The sequence below is a fragment of the Chelonoidis abingdonii genome, chromosome 5 (assembly GCF_003597395.2).
Source record: "Chelonoidis abingdonii isolate Lonesome George chromosome 5, CheloAbing_2.0, whole genome shotgun sequence".
Lineage (NCBI taxonomy): Eukaryota > Metazoa > Chordata > Testudines > Testudinidae > Chelonoidis > Chelonoidis abingdonii.
Window position 1 is genome coordinate 42,422,070 of NC_133773.1, and position 14,754 is coordinate 42,436,823.

The following is a 14,754-nucleotide window of genomic DNA, read 5'->3' on the forward strand; positions in this document are numbered from 1 at the left end:
TTGTGCATCCCTGGTATTTCACATGCAGTACCCTGTACCTTACTGAGTATACTTTCTTCCAGCAATGTTGCTATCTTGTGCCTGGTTTACAAGACCACATACACAACCTAGAAAAGCAAAAAGGGTGCCTGAAGCTCTCCCCTGACACCAATCCATCCATCTGGAAGCCACCTATCACATTATTACTGATCCCTTTCCAAAGCACTATGAAAACAGAAAGTACTATGTACAGGGCAGTAGGATCATTTAACCAATCTGAAGAAAGAAGGGATTTTTTGCTTGTCAAAATAGATACAACTCTGTTGGGGAAGGAACAGTTTATTGGTATGTTATGTTTCCATTGATAACTCACATTGCTGTTTAGCAGATTCATTCTAATAGCACCAAATATATATTAATACACATGAAGGATAATTTTCCTTAGTTCACAATTTTAAAGCTACCTTAATATTTCCATTAAAATGAGTTACTATAAATGAAGTTAAAAAAAGAGGTTAGAGACAAAATTTTATTTCAATTCTTCTTGGAATGTGTGGATTTTCTCTCCTTCAGCAAAATATCTAGAAAAAATTGTGCATTAAGCCAAAAATCCATCTTCTATGAAGAGGAGAACATTCACATAGTCATAAGAGACACTTCCTAAACTCCTGGGGGCTGAGATGGACAGACTTCTCCCTGGATGCCGGTAGGAAGAGAGACTGCATATCACTTCAACAACAAGACTTTCACTGGGTCTTTTTAACCATTAGAATACTAGTGTGGCTGTAAGCCGCTATAAAGCGCTAACATGCAAAATATAGCTAGACATGCTAACTGAGAGGCTGCAAGGGGGGAGGAGGAGTGAATCCTTCATATCACTGACAGTGTTACTCATCATCTCCACCGCAGAGGAGCAAGAGTGCTTTCCTGAAGTCCCCAGATGTATCTTTCTGTGTATGAAACATAGTATTAATCACAGTGAGTCACAACCATAAAAACATTTAAAAAAAAAAAAAAAAAAGAAGGTCAAACCCAGGAAATACTTCAACAAATGACAGAGTTTCCACCAACAGGAAACCCATTTGTATGACTACCTGCTCAGGAATGACACAAGGAGATTCTCTGATTAATGTGTTACTTTTAAACATCCAGACTTCTCGTTTAAATAAAAATTCCTGAAAGATTTCAAATGGCAATACTGGAGCTGGGCCATTTACTGCAAGTTACAAAGTCATTTCTTCTATTTGCAAGCCAACTAACCAAGGGAAAACTATCCTAACCCAAAGCTTTACAAAATTACAACTTTTTACATATTGGAAGTGACCTTCCATAAGTTAGCAGGGGTCCAACCCTACTCCCCTGGCAGTCAAATGGGTAAGTTTGCTACTGACTCCAGAGGAAGGAAGTCTGGTCCCTCTTGATAACTTCAAAAGCAGTTTGACACAGCAGAACTGAAGGACTGCAGTGTATAAACAGAATTGAATAAGACATGAAAATGGAGACAATACTATATGACGAATACTTCTACAAATAATGTGCTATAGAAAGGAGTTATGGCTTATATTAAACAGCTTTTTACTTTAAACCAAGTACATGGAAATCCTACAATATCTGGTTCTCTTACTAACTTCCTTCCCTCCCACTTAAATTATTATGATTCTGCCTTTGTCTCTGCAATTAAACGCTCTCTTGGTAATGATGTAAAGAGAGACTAGATTGTAATTTCAGTCCAGCTCCACTGCACAAAATTGCTTGCACCAAAGGGGGGGGGGGGAAATGATGGAACAGAATCACAGGCAGGATTACAACCCCAGTCCATTTCCTTCTGCCACTAACAGCTTCTCTGAGACACGGAAAATGAAAGGAAAAGAGCTCAGACCAGGAAAGTGTAAAAAAGGCAGGAAGGGGGGAAAATGTTTCTGATTCTATCATCAGATCTACCCCACTACTACACATTTGCAAGAAAATCTGAAGGTTTTGTTTTTTTTAGAAAATATCTCCCTCCCAAACTACTCCGACATTTAAGCCCTTTACAAAAATTCATTAATTCAATATCGTTCTTCAAATGTTACCTACACTACCTAAAGAAGTAGTCTTACAACATCTATAAAAACTATTTTCACTCATTTATTTCTTTATCAGTGAACTGGATTTGAGAGATTTTACCTGAATCATATGATGCAACGATTTCGCAAAATTCTTTCTGAATTCACGTCTAATGTCCAGCAGATCAATTTCACTCCTCGAAACCATGATTCTGATCAAAGTATCATCATCAGTGCCAGCTCCCTATGTTAAAAGATATTTAAATATAATTTTGAAGCATCTATTTATGCTGCACAGGTATTGTGATCTAGAAAATTTTGAGAGCCCTCTGTAGTATGGTTATAACTGAAATACATTTCACATACAGTGAGAATGTCTATGGGTCTTCAAAGAACCACTGCATTGTATTTCTATCTTATTAGTACAAAATGTTTTGGTCTGTATCATAGGGCATTCAAAATTCAATGTAAAGTAAAGAACTGATGTTGTGAAGTCCTCTGTGCCTTGAACTTCTATGAAGTTGAGGATGCTCAGAACCTCCCAGTTCATGTCCACTAGCTCGTAGCTTCAGACCATTAAGTGCCCAAACAAATGGAAATGATCCAGCTCCCAAAAATCAAACAGTATGGTATCTGCATGATCAAGATCAGTATCTTACTAAACAATCCCCAATTCCACTCTAAGAATTGACTTTGTTTAACTGAAAGTTGGAGCACAAAGCCCAGTGATGACTAATCAAGGCATGTGACTTGCTGTACAAGTCTGAGTCACTGGTAGAAATAACTATTTTCAAAATAATCTGACTGCTCATATGAATGGAGACTGTGGTAAATGTAGTATAAACCATGCATGTACTCTGTTCAGAGAGGCGTTTGTTGCTTTAAAAAAAGTTTTGAGATACGTCTGCACAGCAAAAGCTGTACACAGGCAAGCCTATCCAAGCTAATTTGACACCAGCTAGCATGCATAATAGCAATGAACACAGCACAGGCTTCAGAGCAGACTAGTGAGCTGAGCACATACCCAGTATCCATACCAGATTTGTACTAACAGCAAAGAAGCCTGAACTGCACTGTCTTCCGTGCTATTGTTACCCAAGCTAGCTGGATTCAGGCTAGCTCAAACAGGCTAGCCTGTGCACAGTTTTCCTGTGCAGACGTACCCTTATTGAGTTTTAGCACTGATGAATGGTGCCAGATCAACAGCCCTGCAGTCCCAACCCCCTAATGATCAAGCAATCAGGTTCAACACAGGCAATAGCAATGCAAGTTTCGACACCAATATGCCTCAACAAGGTCCCAAGTGAGCCCCCTACTCTTATTTCTAGCTTCTATTCTCAATGTCCAGTCAATCCTTAAACTGTTGGTTGTGACTGGTGGTGGTTTTCATAGCACACATTTGAATGTTTTAGATGGCACTGAAATTATGCTAGGAACCAAAAAGCCCCCTTTTTGACCAGGATTAAGGACTGGAAACCACCTTTACCTCTTCCAGATGTGAAAGAGGCTCAAGCGTAGTGTAGGATTGAGCCTTGTGTGCAGTTCCTGAATGGGTGACTGTGTCATGACAGATTATATTAGTAAATTTTTCTGCTGAAGTTATGAGAAAGTGGTCTGCTTACAAATAGGTTCTACAGATTTTAATACAAAATTATAAACTTCTCTATAGGGTTTTTTTAAAAAACCAGCCTGTAGAATTTAATAAGAAATATATGTCTGCAACAGAAACCTAAAATATGGTTCAATACACCTATAGAAAATTTTTCTATTAAACGCCAAAGATTTGTAGAGTATTTTCTTTAAAATTTCGTTATATTTGTATGGAACCCTATGTTTTCATCTCATTTACATTTTACAGGGCCTTTCTATAAGGGTAGTAGAACAACTGTTCTTTAAAAATCCAGATATCAATTTATGATTTCCTCCAAGTAATTATTCATGAGACATTTTATTAATATATTTTACTTCATGATAAACCCATTTTAGATGAAGGTCTTATCTTCACTAAGGGAAAAACCTACGAGGAGCCTAGTCATTAACCTGCTAATTCACACGAAAACTAGCAACTGCCCACTGTCTTCACTAGGATTTTAACTCATGTTGACTAACTCAATACATGAACACATCTTTTTTTCCAAGACAACAAGGCCTAAAAGGGAGCATGCATGTGTAGCTAAGAGGGGAGGGTGGGAGAAATGAGGGGAGGGGGAGAAACAGGGGAATGAAGCAATCAGTAAAGCCAGATTGGTGTTTAAGTCTCAATTTTTGGCAGCTCCTCTCTACTTCTCAAAAATGGGATGGACTTTGAAACACATTTGAATGAGGAACTAGAATTTTACTTTACAAAGTTGAGATATGGGTCTATAAATGGTCATCTTAAAAAAAAAAAAAGCCACTTTGCGGTCTGCAGATTTTACAACATAGCTTTTAGTCATCCTCATTTTCAAAATATATGTCAGCTGCAGAAATTACAGCTTTCAGCTGAATGCGCTCCATTTTCAGGCCAGGAGAAGGCCCCTGAGAGCAAGATGGAACATTGCATACTGGTGTGTGTGCGTGCATGCGTGCGTCCTGCGCGACTGGATAGCGTAGTGGTTAAGAGCGCCGCCCTTTGATACAAGAGACCGCCCTTTGATACGAGAGACCGGCGTTCAAATCCCGGTTAGTACCCAACTTTCCAGTAGGGGTCCTTGGGCAAAAGACCCCCTAACGCTTCACCTGCCTACCTCAAATATGAGAGTGACACGAACTAGGAGAGTCATGCCGGCTCGGACGTCGCCCGGATTAACAAGGTCCGCACCAGATGTTGAGGACCAGGACAATCTGACGATAAGTGGGCTACTGGAAAACAAACCATTCATGGACGGACAAGAGAACTGGAATTGATGGAATGCTACTACAAACGTAGACCTAATGAGAGGGATATCACTCGAGGCTGTGACTCCTAAGCTGGGTGAGTGGCTCCAACAGATCCCAAGGAACAACATCAGAGCTCTCTGTGCAGAGAGTGCAGTGCTAGGAACGCTAAGATACTGCGCAGAACCTCAAAGTCCCAGGCCTCTGGTAGAGACCCGAGGTTGAGAAGACACATACCACCATAGGGGTGAGAGGGGAATTTTTTGTTTATAATATCTCTAAAGGTAGTGTTTCCTTTGAAGATTATAGTGCCCGCCTATTGTCAATTTTATCCAAACTAGTCACAGCCTGGATTTAAGCTTGTCTGTCTGTCTCTCCTCTAAAAAAAAAAAAAAAAAAAAAAAGGGACAAAGAATGAGAGGGGGAGGAGGAGGAGGGAGAGAAAGGGGTTACTTGGAGGGGGTAAAGGATCATGTGGAGAATAAGTACTTACCTTCATGGCATAAAAGAGAGATTCAGCAAAATAAGCAGGTACGCTTCGGACACATTTCACTGAGAAAATGAATCATTAACAATCAATTTCTATTGAACACATATGAAAATCTGAGAGGAGGTAAATATTTTGACTTTCAGATTACACAATAAATACAAGTTTAAGCTCTGGAGTAGAAACTTTCTCAAGGCTATCACTCTCTTTCCAACATCTCACTGCTTCATTTGCATGGGTTTATGACTGTGGCTCACTGACTCTCAGACAAGAATGATCAGTTTACACCCAAATATTTTTCTAATAGTTCTACTTGGGATCTGAAAGGTAGAATTCATATCTCATCAGCAATACAGATCCTGCAAGCCCAACTCTACCCCCAAATTACAAATGTGCCAATACATTTTCTTCAGTAGGCTGGTCTGGGCAAATGAAGGCAGAATTTGATCCCACAATTAGATATAAATTAAACAGTGCTTCTGATGATGCATGTGGCTGAACAGAATCCAGTTCATTCTCCCATAGCTGATAACAAGAAGAAATGCTTATTTACTAAATAAATAATAAGATTCCAAATAAGCTACTTACTTCATAAGAGGATGTGCATTTTTACAGTCACTTTTTGACCAAAGTCATTCTAACATCAACAACCAAAATAACATTTTTTAATCTGGGACAGACTAAATGAAACCGTTTCTGGAATTCCTGCATCCTAGACAATATAAATAGCTTTATTAAATTCGAGTTCAGCTGGATTTACACTGAGTCAGGATGGCAACAATAAACAGTAACGTAATCCCCCGTGCTACTGGAGATTTTAGAATTTAGGTCAATGATTTGAGAAAACAGGTGTCAGCTTCACTCAGGCTGTTGATCAGGTTACTCAGCACTGTTTTAATCCCTTGAAAAGATGACATGGCATTTCCTTTAAGAGCTCACATCATAGCTGTCATAAACAGATAGCTAAGGGTTAATGTTTCTTTTACCTGTAAAGGGTTAATAAAGGGAACCAAAACACCTGACCAGGGGACCAATCAAGAAACAAGATTTTTCAAATCTCAAGGGAGGGAATTTTTGGGTGTGTGTCCTTTGTCTGGGTCTCTGTTGCTCTCTCGGCTCTGAGAGTGATTTTTCTATCTCCAGGCTTTCTAATCTTCTGTTTCCCAGTTGTAAGTACAGGTATAAGAAAATATAGGTTTTTATATTGTTTTTGTATTTACATGTGTGAGTTTGCTGGAAGTTTTAAATGTTGTTTTCTTTTTGAATAAGGCTGTTTTCATTTTGTTTCTTTTAAGCCAATGACCCTGTATATTGTCACCTTGATACAGAGACCATTTTTATGTCTTTTTCTTTCTTTTTAAGACCTGTTGGATTTTTCCTAGTTGGGGCTCAAGGGATTGAGTCTGCAGCTCACCAGGGAATTGGTGGGAGGAAGAAGACGGGGGGAAGAGAAAACCTCTTTGTGTTAGAGTTACAAAGCTTGCATTTGCAGGGACTCTTGAGTGAGGGTGAGAGAAACCTGATCTCTGTGTTGTGTTTCAAGACTTGAAACAGGTGAGCTCCTAGTGTACCCAGGCGGGAAAATCTGGGAAGAGGTAAAGAGGGTAGGGAAGTGGGTTATTTCCCTTTGTTGTGAGACTCAGGGCATGAGTCTTGGGGTCCCCCAGGGAAGGTTTTGGGGAGACCAGAGCGAGCCAGACACTGGAATCTCTGGCTGGTGGCAGCGCTATCAGATCTAAGCTGGTAATTAAGCTTGGAGGTTTCATGCAGGCACCCACATTTTGGACGCTAAGGTTCAGAATTGGGACATATGCTTTATGACAACAGTGCCTACAAAATAGTGTGGCAGGAGTAAGACTGTTAATTACCAATTGCCAGAAGCAGCTTCTCCAGATCCCCAGAGGTTTCACGGTCAATGGTTTCTTCAATTTGAAAACCAGAGATAGTCATGTATCTGTCAAACACTGAAAAGCCAAGGACAAATACATACTGATTCCATGTATGTAAACATTACTTCTCCCACTATCCCCCACAGTGCATGCTATTTTCATCCAAGCATCATATATTATCCCCTGCGCAAACCTCATCCTCCAGATGCTCTTCTGTCATCTTATTTTAAAATATCTTTCTCCTAGCAGACTGTAATTGTACAATACAATTCGTCAGGGAGGAGGATGTAGTCTCTCGAGTCCCCTGACAGCAGTCTACAGTCTAGCTGGCATGAGCAGCATGTTAATAACTAAGAACAACATTGACACCATCTTAAAGAAACAATCTCCCTCATATCCCTAACAAAGCTCTCATCTATATCGGATTATGCGGAAGATTCTGCATTTAAACTCAATCAAGCTGCCTGCACCATCAAATCTGACAACTTTCCACAGATGTGAGACAGCCTCCCCATGCAACATCTAGCACAAATACATAGAACCCTCCCCAAGTTCAGGGAGCCAAACACAATTCCTTCATGGATCCTCTTCTATGGGCTGCATGGAGTTTATGGAGGGAATGGTACGATGGGATAGTCTAATTTTAGCAATTAATTGATCTTCGACTATTAGCAGTAAATATGCCCAATGGCCTGTGATGGGATGGGATCCTAGTTACTACAGAGAATTTTTTCCTGGATATCTGGCTGGTGAATCTTGCCTCCATGCTCCAGGGCAGATTGACAGAGGCCTTGGGGGAGGTTTCGCCTTCCTCTTCAACGTGAGGCATGGGTCACTTGCTTGAGGATTCTCTGCACCTTAAATCATGGTTTAAAGACTTCCAGGACTTCAGTAGCTCAAACATAGGTTAGGTGTTTATTACAGCAGTGGGTGGGTGAGATTCTGTGGCCTGCATTGTGCAGAAGGTCAGACAAGACGACCATAATGGTTCCTTCTGATCTTCAAGTCTATGACTCTATACTAGACAAAGCTGAGATTCTGGTTTTCAGTTCTACTTGCACCACTTTACCTACCCTTCCTTAGGTGACAGATACTTCGAGTTCCCAAGATGGTGATGAACTTTTCTTCATCAGTTCCCCATTTCAGCTCTCCAGCCTTAAACAAGACCTGTTAAAATTTCACAAAACCAAAACAAAGTTAGTAATTTCTTCACACATTCACTTGAAGGACTCTACGCTCCATAACAACTGCAGTTAAAGGGGAGGAAGCTTGAGTCATATGTCCCAAAAATATACATAAGGAAAAACTGGATACACCATATCAAAATGCACACCAATGCTCCATCATCACTACAGATATTTCTTGCCATCATCCTCCATCACCCCCATCTCTTTCCCTTAGTCCCAGTTTTAGTTTTGCCATGTGAGTGATGCTCTACCCTCATTAACCCGTTCATGCCCTGAAATACATGGCACATGTACAGCAATAGTCCTGCTTCATATAAACATGAGGTATCCTTCCAGCAAATGTTTTAGAAACATACTCCCACCCTGCACCCTCTGCCCCCCCCAAAACAAACAAACAAAAAAAACCAATTATATTTGAAAGATCCATCATCAGCCTTCAACCCCGGTGCAATCAAGGTCTCCCTTTGACTGATCCAATTTCCACATAGCCCATACTTAGTAAGTTTTACAAAATAGCAATTTATTGAAGTGTTAACAAGGGCAAGATGTATATAGTAGTAGAAAGCTAGACTGCTGCTCTGGCTAGGAAGCTGGCACTTAAAAGAACTTAAAATGCAGCACTTCACCAGGCACCATCAAAATATACACGTCACACCCACAAATGCCAGACCCACAAGTATTTTGCATTGAAAAGTCAAGAAAAACATGCACTCTAAAGCGCGCACACACAGATTTCTTGACGTAAATTTAACAAGCTCTCATAACCTCTGCCGGTGTTATATTCTTGACCTGATTTATGATCTAGGCCCAGATCTCCAGTCCTGTGCATCATAGCCCCTGGAGTTAATGTCTTCATTTGATTAAAATTTTATTTTAATTATGTTTAAAATAATTATGTTTAAAAATCATTTTATTATGTTTCTGCGCAAGCTCATTCGAGAGCATAGTGATCGACTCATTTCACCCACACAGTTGTCAATGGGGCATTTGGTGTTCTGGATGCGGTACACAACAAGTGATGCTGAAGCTTAAATGCACACTCTAAAGTTGTCTGCTAGCCAGCTCATGCAGTGAAAGATCTCTGAATACAGAGATCTAGGTCAGTTTCATGCTCCTCACCAAGTAGATGTTAGGCAAACAGACTCTGTATTTAGGGTTTCAAAAGTATTTCTTGAAGAAAACCCATGAATACAAAATATCTGCCTGTTTGCCCTTATCTGCTGCACAGAACTTGCTTTGACCAGCTGCCTGAGCAGAGGAATAATAATCTTGTTTTCACAGTATTATCAAAAAGGTTTGAGTTTTCTCTTTATTCTGAGTCCCATACTGCTACAATACATACATTGTTAATGACCATCCAGGCTCTATTTTTTTATACAGAAAATCCAGTATGTAAGACGAAATGTGGCCACGACAGTTCTTTGGAACACAGCAATAAATCATTTCATGGCTCTTCATTTAAAACTGAAATATGCAACACTCTCAAGTGGGTGACAACCACAATTGTACAGATGTGACCAAGCATCGTTGCACCTCCTCAGACTGGATCTTGTCAGATCCCACAAGCTAAGCAAGGGCAGACCTGAGAAAACCGAAGAACAGCTCTCACCTTCAAGGAATAACTAGAAGTGTTACAGGAAGTCCTGTCAGCAATACCCTATTCCAAATCAGTACTAGCACTCTTCCATCTGAGTCATTACCAAATCTAATGCTCCAGCACGGTGTTAGAGGCATTGTGCTGTTGGAATTCCAGTTCTTTGCACACAACAGAGGTCCTGACTGCTGGTGATCATTAAAGGTCCCATGGCATTTTATGCAAGCATAAGGTTATTAACCCCAGTGTTTTAGCCAACTTTCATATGGATAGTTACATTCTGCCTACTTGAAATCCCTCTGGCATAAAAGGCACTACTATAAATATTGACAACCTTTAGGAATGAGGTTTTCAAACTCAAGTGTGCTCACTAACCCTGATTTCACAGAGGGATATTGAAGCTATGGTCTACAGAGATAACAGATCCCAATTTGTTCCTTTATTGTGAACATTATAAAAATTACTTCTTAAGCCAAAACTGCAGGCCACTTTGGTGCAACACAGTACACTTCATACAATGAAGTAATCTGCTTTTTAGTAAACCACAGTTTAACACCCAATAAATTTTCCTGAGTAAAGAGGTTTGCAATCAGTGACACAGTTATTCATGAATGAAGCTAGAATTATGGGGAAATACAAGTGGCATCCATTATATCCCTTTAGTGACATATGAAAGGTTCATTCATAAGTATAAAAATGGTTTGCCACATGTCTCTTTACAACCCAGTCATAGCCAGCAGCAATGGATAATTTAGCTACAATAACCCTTAAGGGATGTTGCTTTAGCTGTGATACTTGCATTAAAATCTAGTCTCCAACTTCAGGACTGTCTAACTGCATTACTTTTGTTTAAGGTTTAGCCTGCTATGCCATAGGGAACTTATTCACAATTACACTCACAGAATGCTCCACCTCCACAATTTGCAACACAATTAGTAGTTACTGATTTTTTCCCCCCAATCAAAGAGAAAAATCAAGAATTAAGCCTTTTACTCCTCCTTTACTATTCTGAGACAGTATAGTTACATGTATGTGCATACTGTTCCAAACCCTCTCCCCCTGATTCCTTACTGACTGTGCCATACTGAGGACTGTGTTGGAAATGAAAGGCATCATTTTGAGAGAGAACATGGGGTCAGGGAGAAGAGAAGGCCTGCAGGCAGTAACAGGATAGGGGGCTCTGTGGTGAAGTGAGAGACCTGGAATGAGACCGTTTAAAGCAAGGTTGGGCGAGTTGTGGCTTTCTGCCTTTGAGAGCAGCTTGTTTTCTCTCTGTGTTTTTTGGTTCTTGTGTGGTATCATAGGAATTCTAAGAAATAAAGTAGCATAAGGTTGAAGCCTTCCAGCAAGAATATTTACGTTTTTAATCTAACTTCTTTGTGCGTAAACTGTGAGCATAACACTGACCACAGCTAAATCAATAGGAGGCAATCAAACTGACTGAACAGTGACCACACAAGGAGAGGAGTACTTGTGGCACCTTAGAGACTAACAAATTCATTTGAGCATAAGCTTTCATGGGCTATAGCCCACTTCATCGGATACATGCATCCAATGAAGTGGGCTGTAGCCCACAAAAACTTATGCTCAAATAAAATTTGTTAGTCTCTAAGGTGCCACAAGTACTCCTGTTCTTTTTGCGGATACAGACTAACACGGCTGCTTCTCTGAAACCACACAAGGTTACACTGATTTCACTCCATCAGTTTCTAAACTGATGATTTTTATTATGTGTCTTGTGGTAGCACCTCAGAGCCCCAGGACCAGGACCCCATTGTGGTCAGCGCTGTACACACAGAGAACATTAAATTTAGTTTAGTTTTAGATCAACAGTCACATTGACTTAAAACAGTACTTTCTGGAATGTAGAGAAGTCCGCACAGAAGAGTAGCTGCAAGCCCAGCCTCAATTAGAAAAGCCAAAAGCTTGTTACTTGCCTAGGCTAACTTAATCAATTTAGAGACAAACCCTGACACAATAAGTTTCAGTAGATAGGGAGACTTACTTGGCTAACCAGACCGGTGTGGGCAAACTTTTTGGCCCGAGGGCCACATCTGGGTGAGGAAATTGCATGCAGAGCCATGAATGTAGGGCTGGGGCAGGGGGGTGGGGTGCAGGAGAGGTGCAGCAGGGGGCTCAGGGCAGGGGTGCAGGAGGAGTTCAGGGTGCAGGATCCAGCCCAGCGCTGCTTACCTTGAGCAGCTCCGGGGTGGCAGCAGTGTGCAGTAGAGCTAAGGCAGGCCCCCTGTCTGCCCTGGCCCAGCACCGCTCCCGGAAGCGGCCATCACCATGTCCCTGCAGCCCCTGGGGGAGGAAGAGGGCTCCGTGCACTGCCCTCACCTGCGGGTACCTCCCCCGAAGCTCCCATTGGCCACGGTTCCCTGCTCCCAGCCAATGGGAACTGCGGGGTGGTAGAGCCTGTAGATGAGGGCAGCACACAGAGCCTTCTGCCCCTGCCCCTCCCCCAGCGGTGCCAGCCACTTCTGGGAACAACACAGGGCCAGGGAGCCTTATTTAACCCCACGGTGCCATGGGGGTGGCAATCCCACAGGCCGGATCCAAAGCCCTGATGGGCCAGATCCAGTCCATGGGCCATAGTTTGCCCACTCCTGAACTAGACTAACTGCCAATCTCTGATTTCTTCAGGGCTGATTTTCAAGCTCAATAGATGGAGATGGAAGTTTTCTGGACTTCTACAGATCCACATCAGAGGTAGGAATAGAAGTGGAAGAGCATATATTACAAACATATATTGCCAATTCCTCTATTAATTTTGTACCAAATCTCTAGTGAGAGTGTATTTTATTGATCTTGTACTTTACTTTCCCTTCTTGTTTGCTTTTCTGAATAATCTTTACAAACTGTAGAAGAAAGTTTTCAGCCTGAATCTGAAACAGCCAATATGCAACATGCATTAAACGAACTCTGCAATCAAACTGCTGAGAATCTAACCATTACTATAATTAACATCAAAGCCAATCTGATCTGCTAAGAGGTGCCATTTCAGTTACTGTATTTCTCCTACTCCTGCTTTTCCTGTTTGGAGTGCAGTTCTAAAGTGTTGGCGGCACAGCCATGGAAAATATAATTCAGCTGCAGTATTTCACTCCCTGGAAAATTATTCAGACAGTCACCATATCAGCAGTGGCAGCTCTGGAGCTCCCATGTGGTTACAATAAAGCAACATATTTGGGCCACATGTACATGAGCAATGCTAATGTTGCATTATCTAATAAATTACAGGTCGTAAACAAGTCCTTTATGTAGAGGTTGGCCTGTATCAGAACATCAGATCTGAATGAATGAATCTGAATGCCCCCAAATTTGCAGGTGACAAACACCTGAACATCCAATGTTGGAAACATCCATTTCTCTCAGACATCTGTAATGCTCCCATTGCCATACTATTTAGGCTTCTCATTTTATAACTGGTAAAACTGGGGTGAGGAAGAGTCCTAAAACTTGTGTTTGAAATCTGGATCTGAATGTTGCAGCTTGCACGACCTCTGTTTTCACATCACTTGCAACAGAAAGGAAGTAACAGTTGTTTCCAAAACCAAAGTCTCTCTCTCACATCTGGGCCCCACTCGTGCATCCATTTTATTTGTATATTAACCAGCTGAAACACATTAAGGAAAAAAATTTTTCACTTACCTGAGCATCTTGCTCAACCAGACCCTCATCAATTCTTCCATCAGGGTCTCTATTAGCCTAAAATTATATCCAGTGTTTAGTTCAAAACAACATGTCCAATATAATGAACATAAGATTCAGTGTCAAATAATCAGTAATTTAATGTTTTTCCAGTCTTATTTCCCTTCCTTCAGCAATAAAATGCTAGCACACGGCAGAGTGAATTAAGTACTGCCCTCCCAATTATAAACAAAAATGTATGTATCAAGCTCTGTTCTCTAACAGCTTCTCAAGAATACCACTGCAAATTGGGAGTTACACCTGTCACTGGGGGTACCAGAGCAGAACTGGATCCTAAAACTGAACCACCGTAACTTCCAATCCACTCACTGGGATCAATCCTGCACCCTGCTACTGCCCCTCCATGCAGCTCTGCTGTAGACCAGCTCTCTGGGTGGAATAAGCAAGCAACTATACCAGTCTCCAAGATCTATGTCTACAGGTGTATGAAAATAATTCAGAGTGGCCTCTATGTAAAACAGATTTAGATTCTGAGTTATCCTTAACCAGTAGTGAAATAAGCAAATACTGCCCTGAATTCTGCAGTCTAACACTCCAATCTCACAGATGCTCACACACATACAAAATGAAGACGTACCTGAACAAGGACTACTAGCATCCTCTGATAGTAACCTGTTGTGTCTCCTGTGATATGATCTTCTAAGTTGGATTCATATTCTGCAAGAGAACATCACCTTACAGAATTTCTCAGCTCTTTCTAATGGAAAAAAAGTGATGCCCTCTCTAGTCCCCAAGAGAGAGAGGAAGTTTAAGGCTCACCTAATCTGATCATCATCATCTGTCTAATCAGCCTCAAGGAGCCTTATAGGCAAAGGGCTGTATGCTGTCTTCATTGATATCTGCATAACCCAGTGGCACTGCAAAGATGAGCCGAAGGTACAATCTGGCCTTTATCAACAAAAAAAATCACTAAACCAACTATTACTCAAAGTCAGATCCAGGTTCTGTTCTCATTTCCAGTGTCACAGCAGGCTCTGCAAGCAAAGAGCACTGGAGAATTCTG

The 14,754-nt window shown here is 41.1% G+C and overlaps 1 protein-coding gene across 1 annotated transcript in view; it reads right to left on the bottom strand.

Annotated features, from left to right (window-relative positions):
* Nucleotides 1-302: 302 nt before the first annotated feature.
* The window catches only part of ANXA5 (annexin A5), a 38,294-nt gene continuing 23,842 nt past the window's right edge, over nt 303-14,754 (bottom strand). Inside the window, exons 7-13 of the mRNA XM_032776018.2 lie at nt 14,329-14,408; nt 13,692-13,748; nt 8,330-8,423; nt 7,236-7,331; nt 5,374-5,432; nt 2,146-2,268; nt 303-929 (exon numbers count right to left, since the gene is read on the bottom strand). Of these exons, the coding sequence (XP_032631909.1) occupies nt 867-929; nt 2,146-2,268; nt 5,374-5,432; nt 7,236-7,331; nt 8,330-8,423; nt 13,692-13,748; nt 14,329-14,408 (572 nt within the window). The 3' untranslated portion in view covers nt 303-866. The remainder of the gene's footprint in view (nt 930-2,145; nt 2,269-5,373; nt 5,433-7,235; nt 7,332-8,329; nt 8,424-13,691; nt 13,749-14,328; nt 14,409-14,754) is intronic.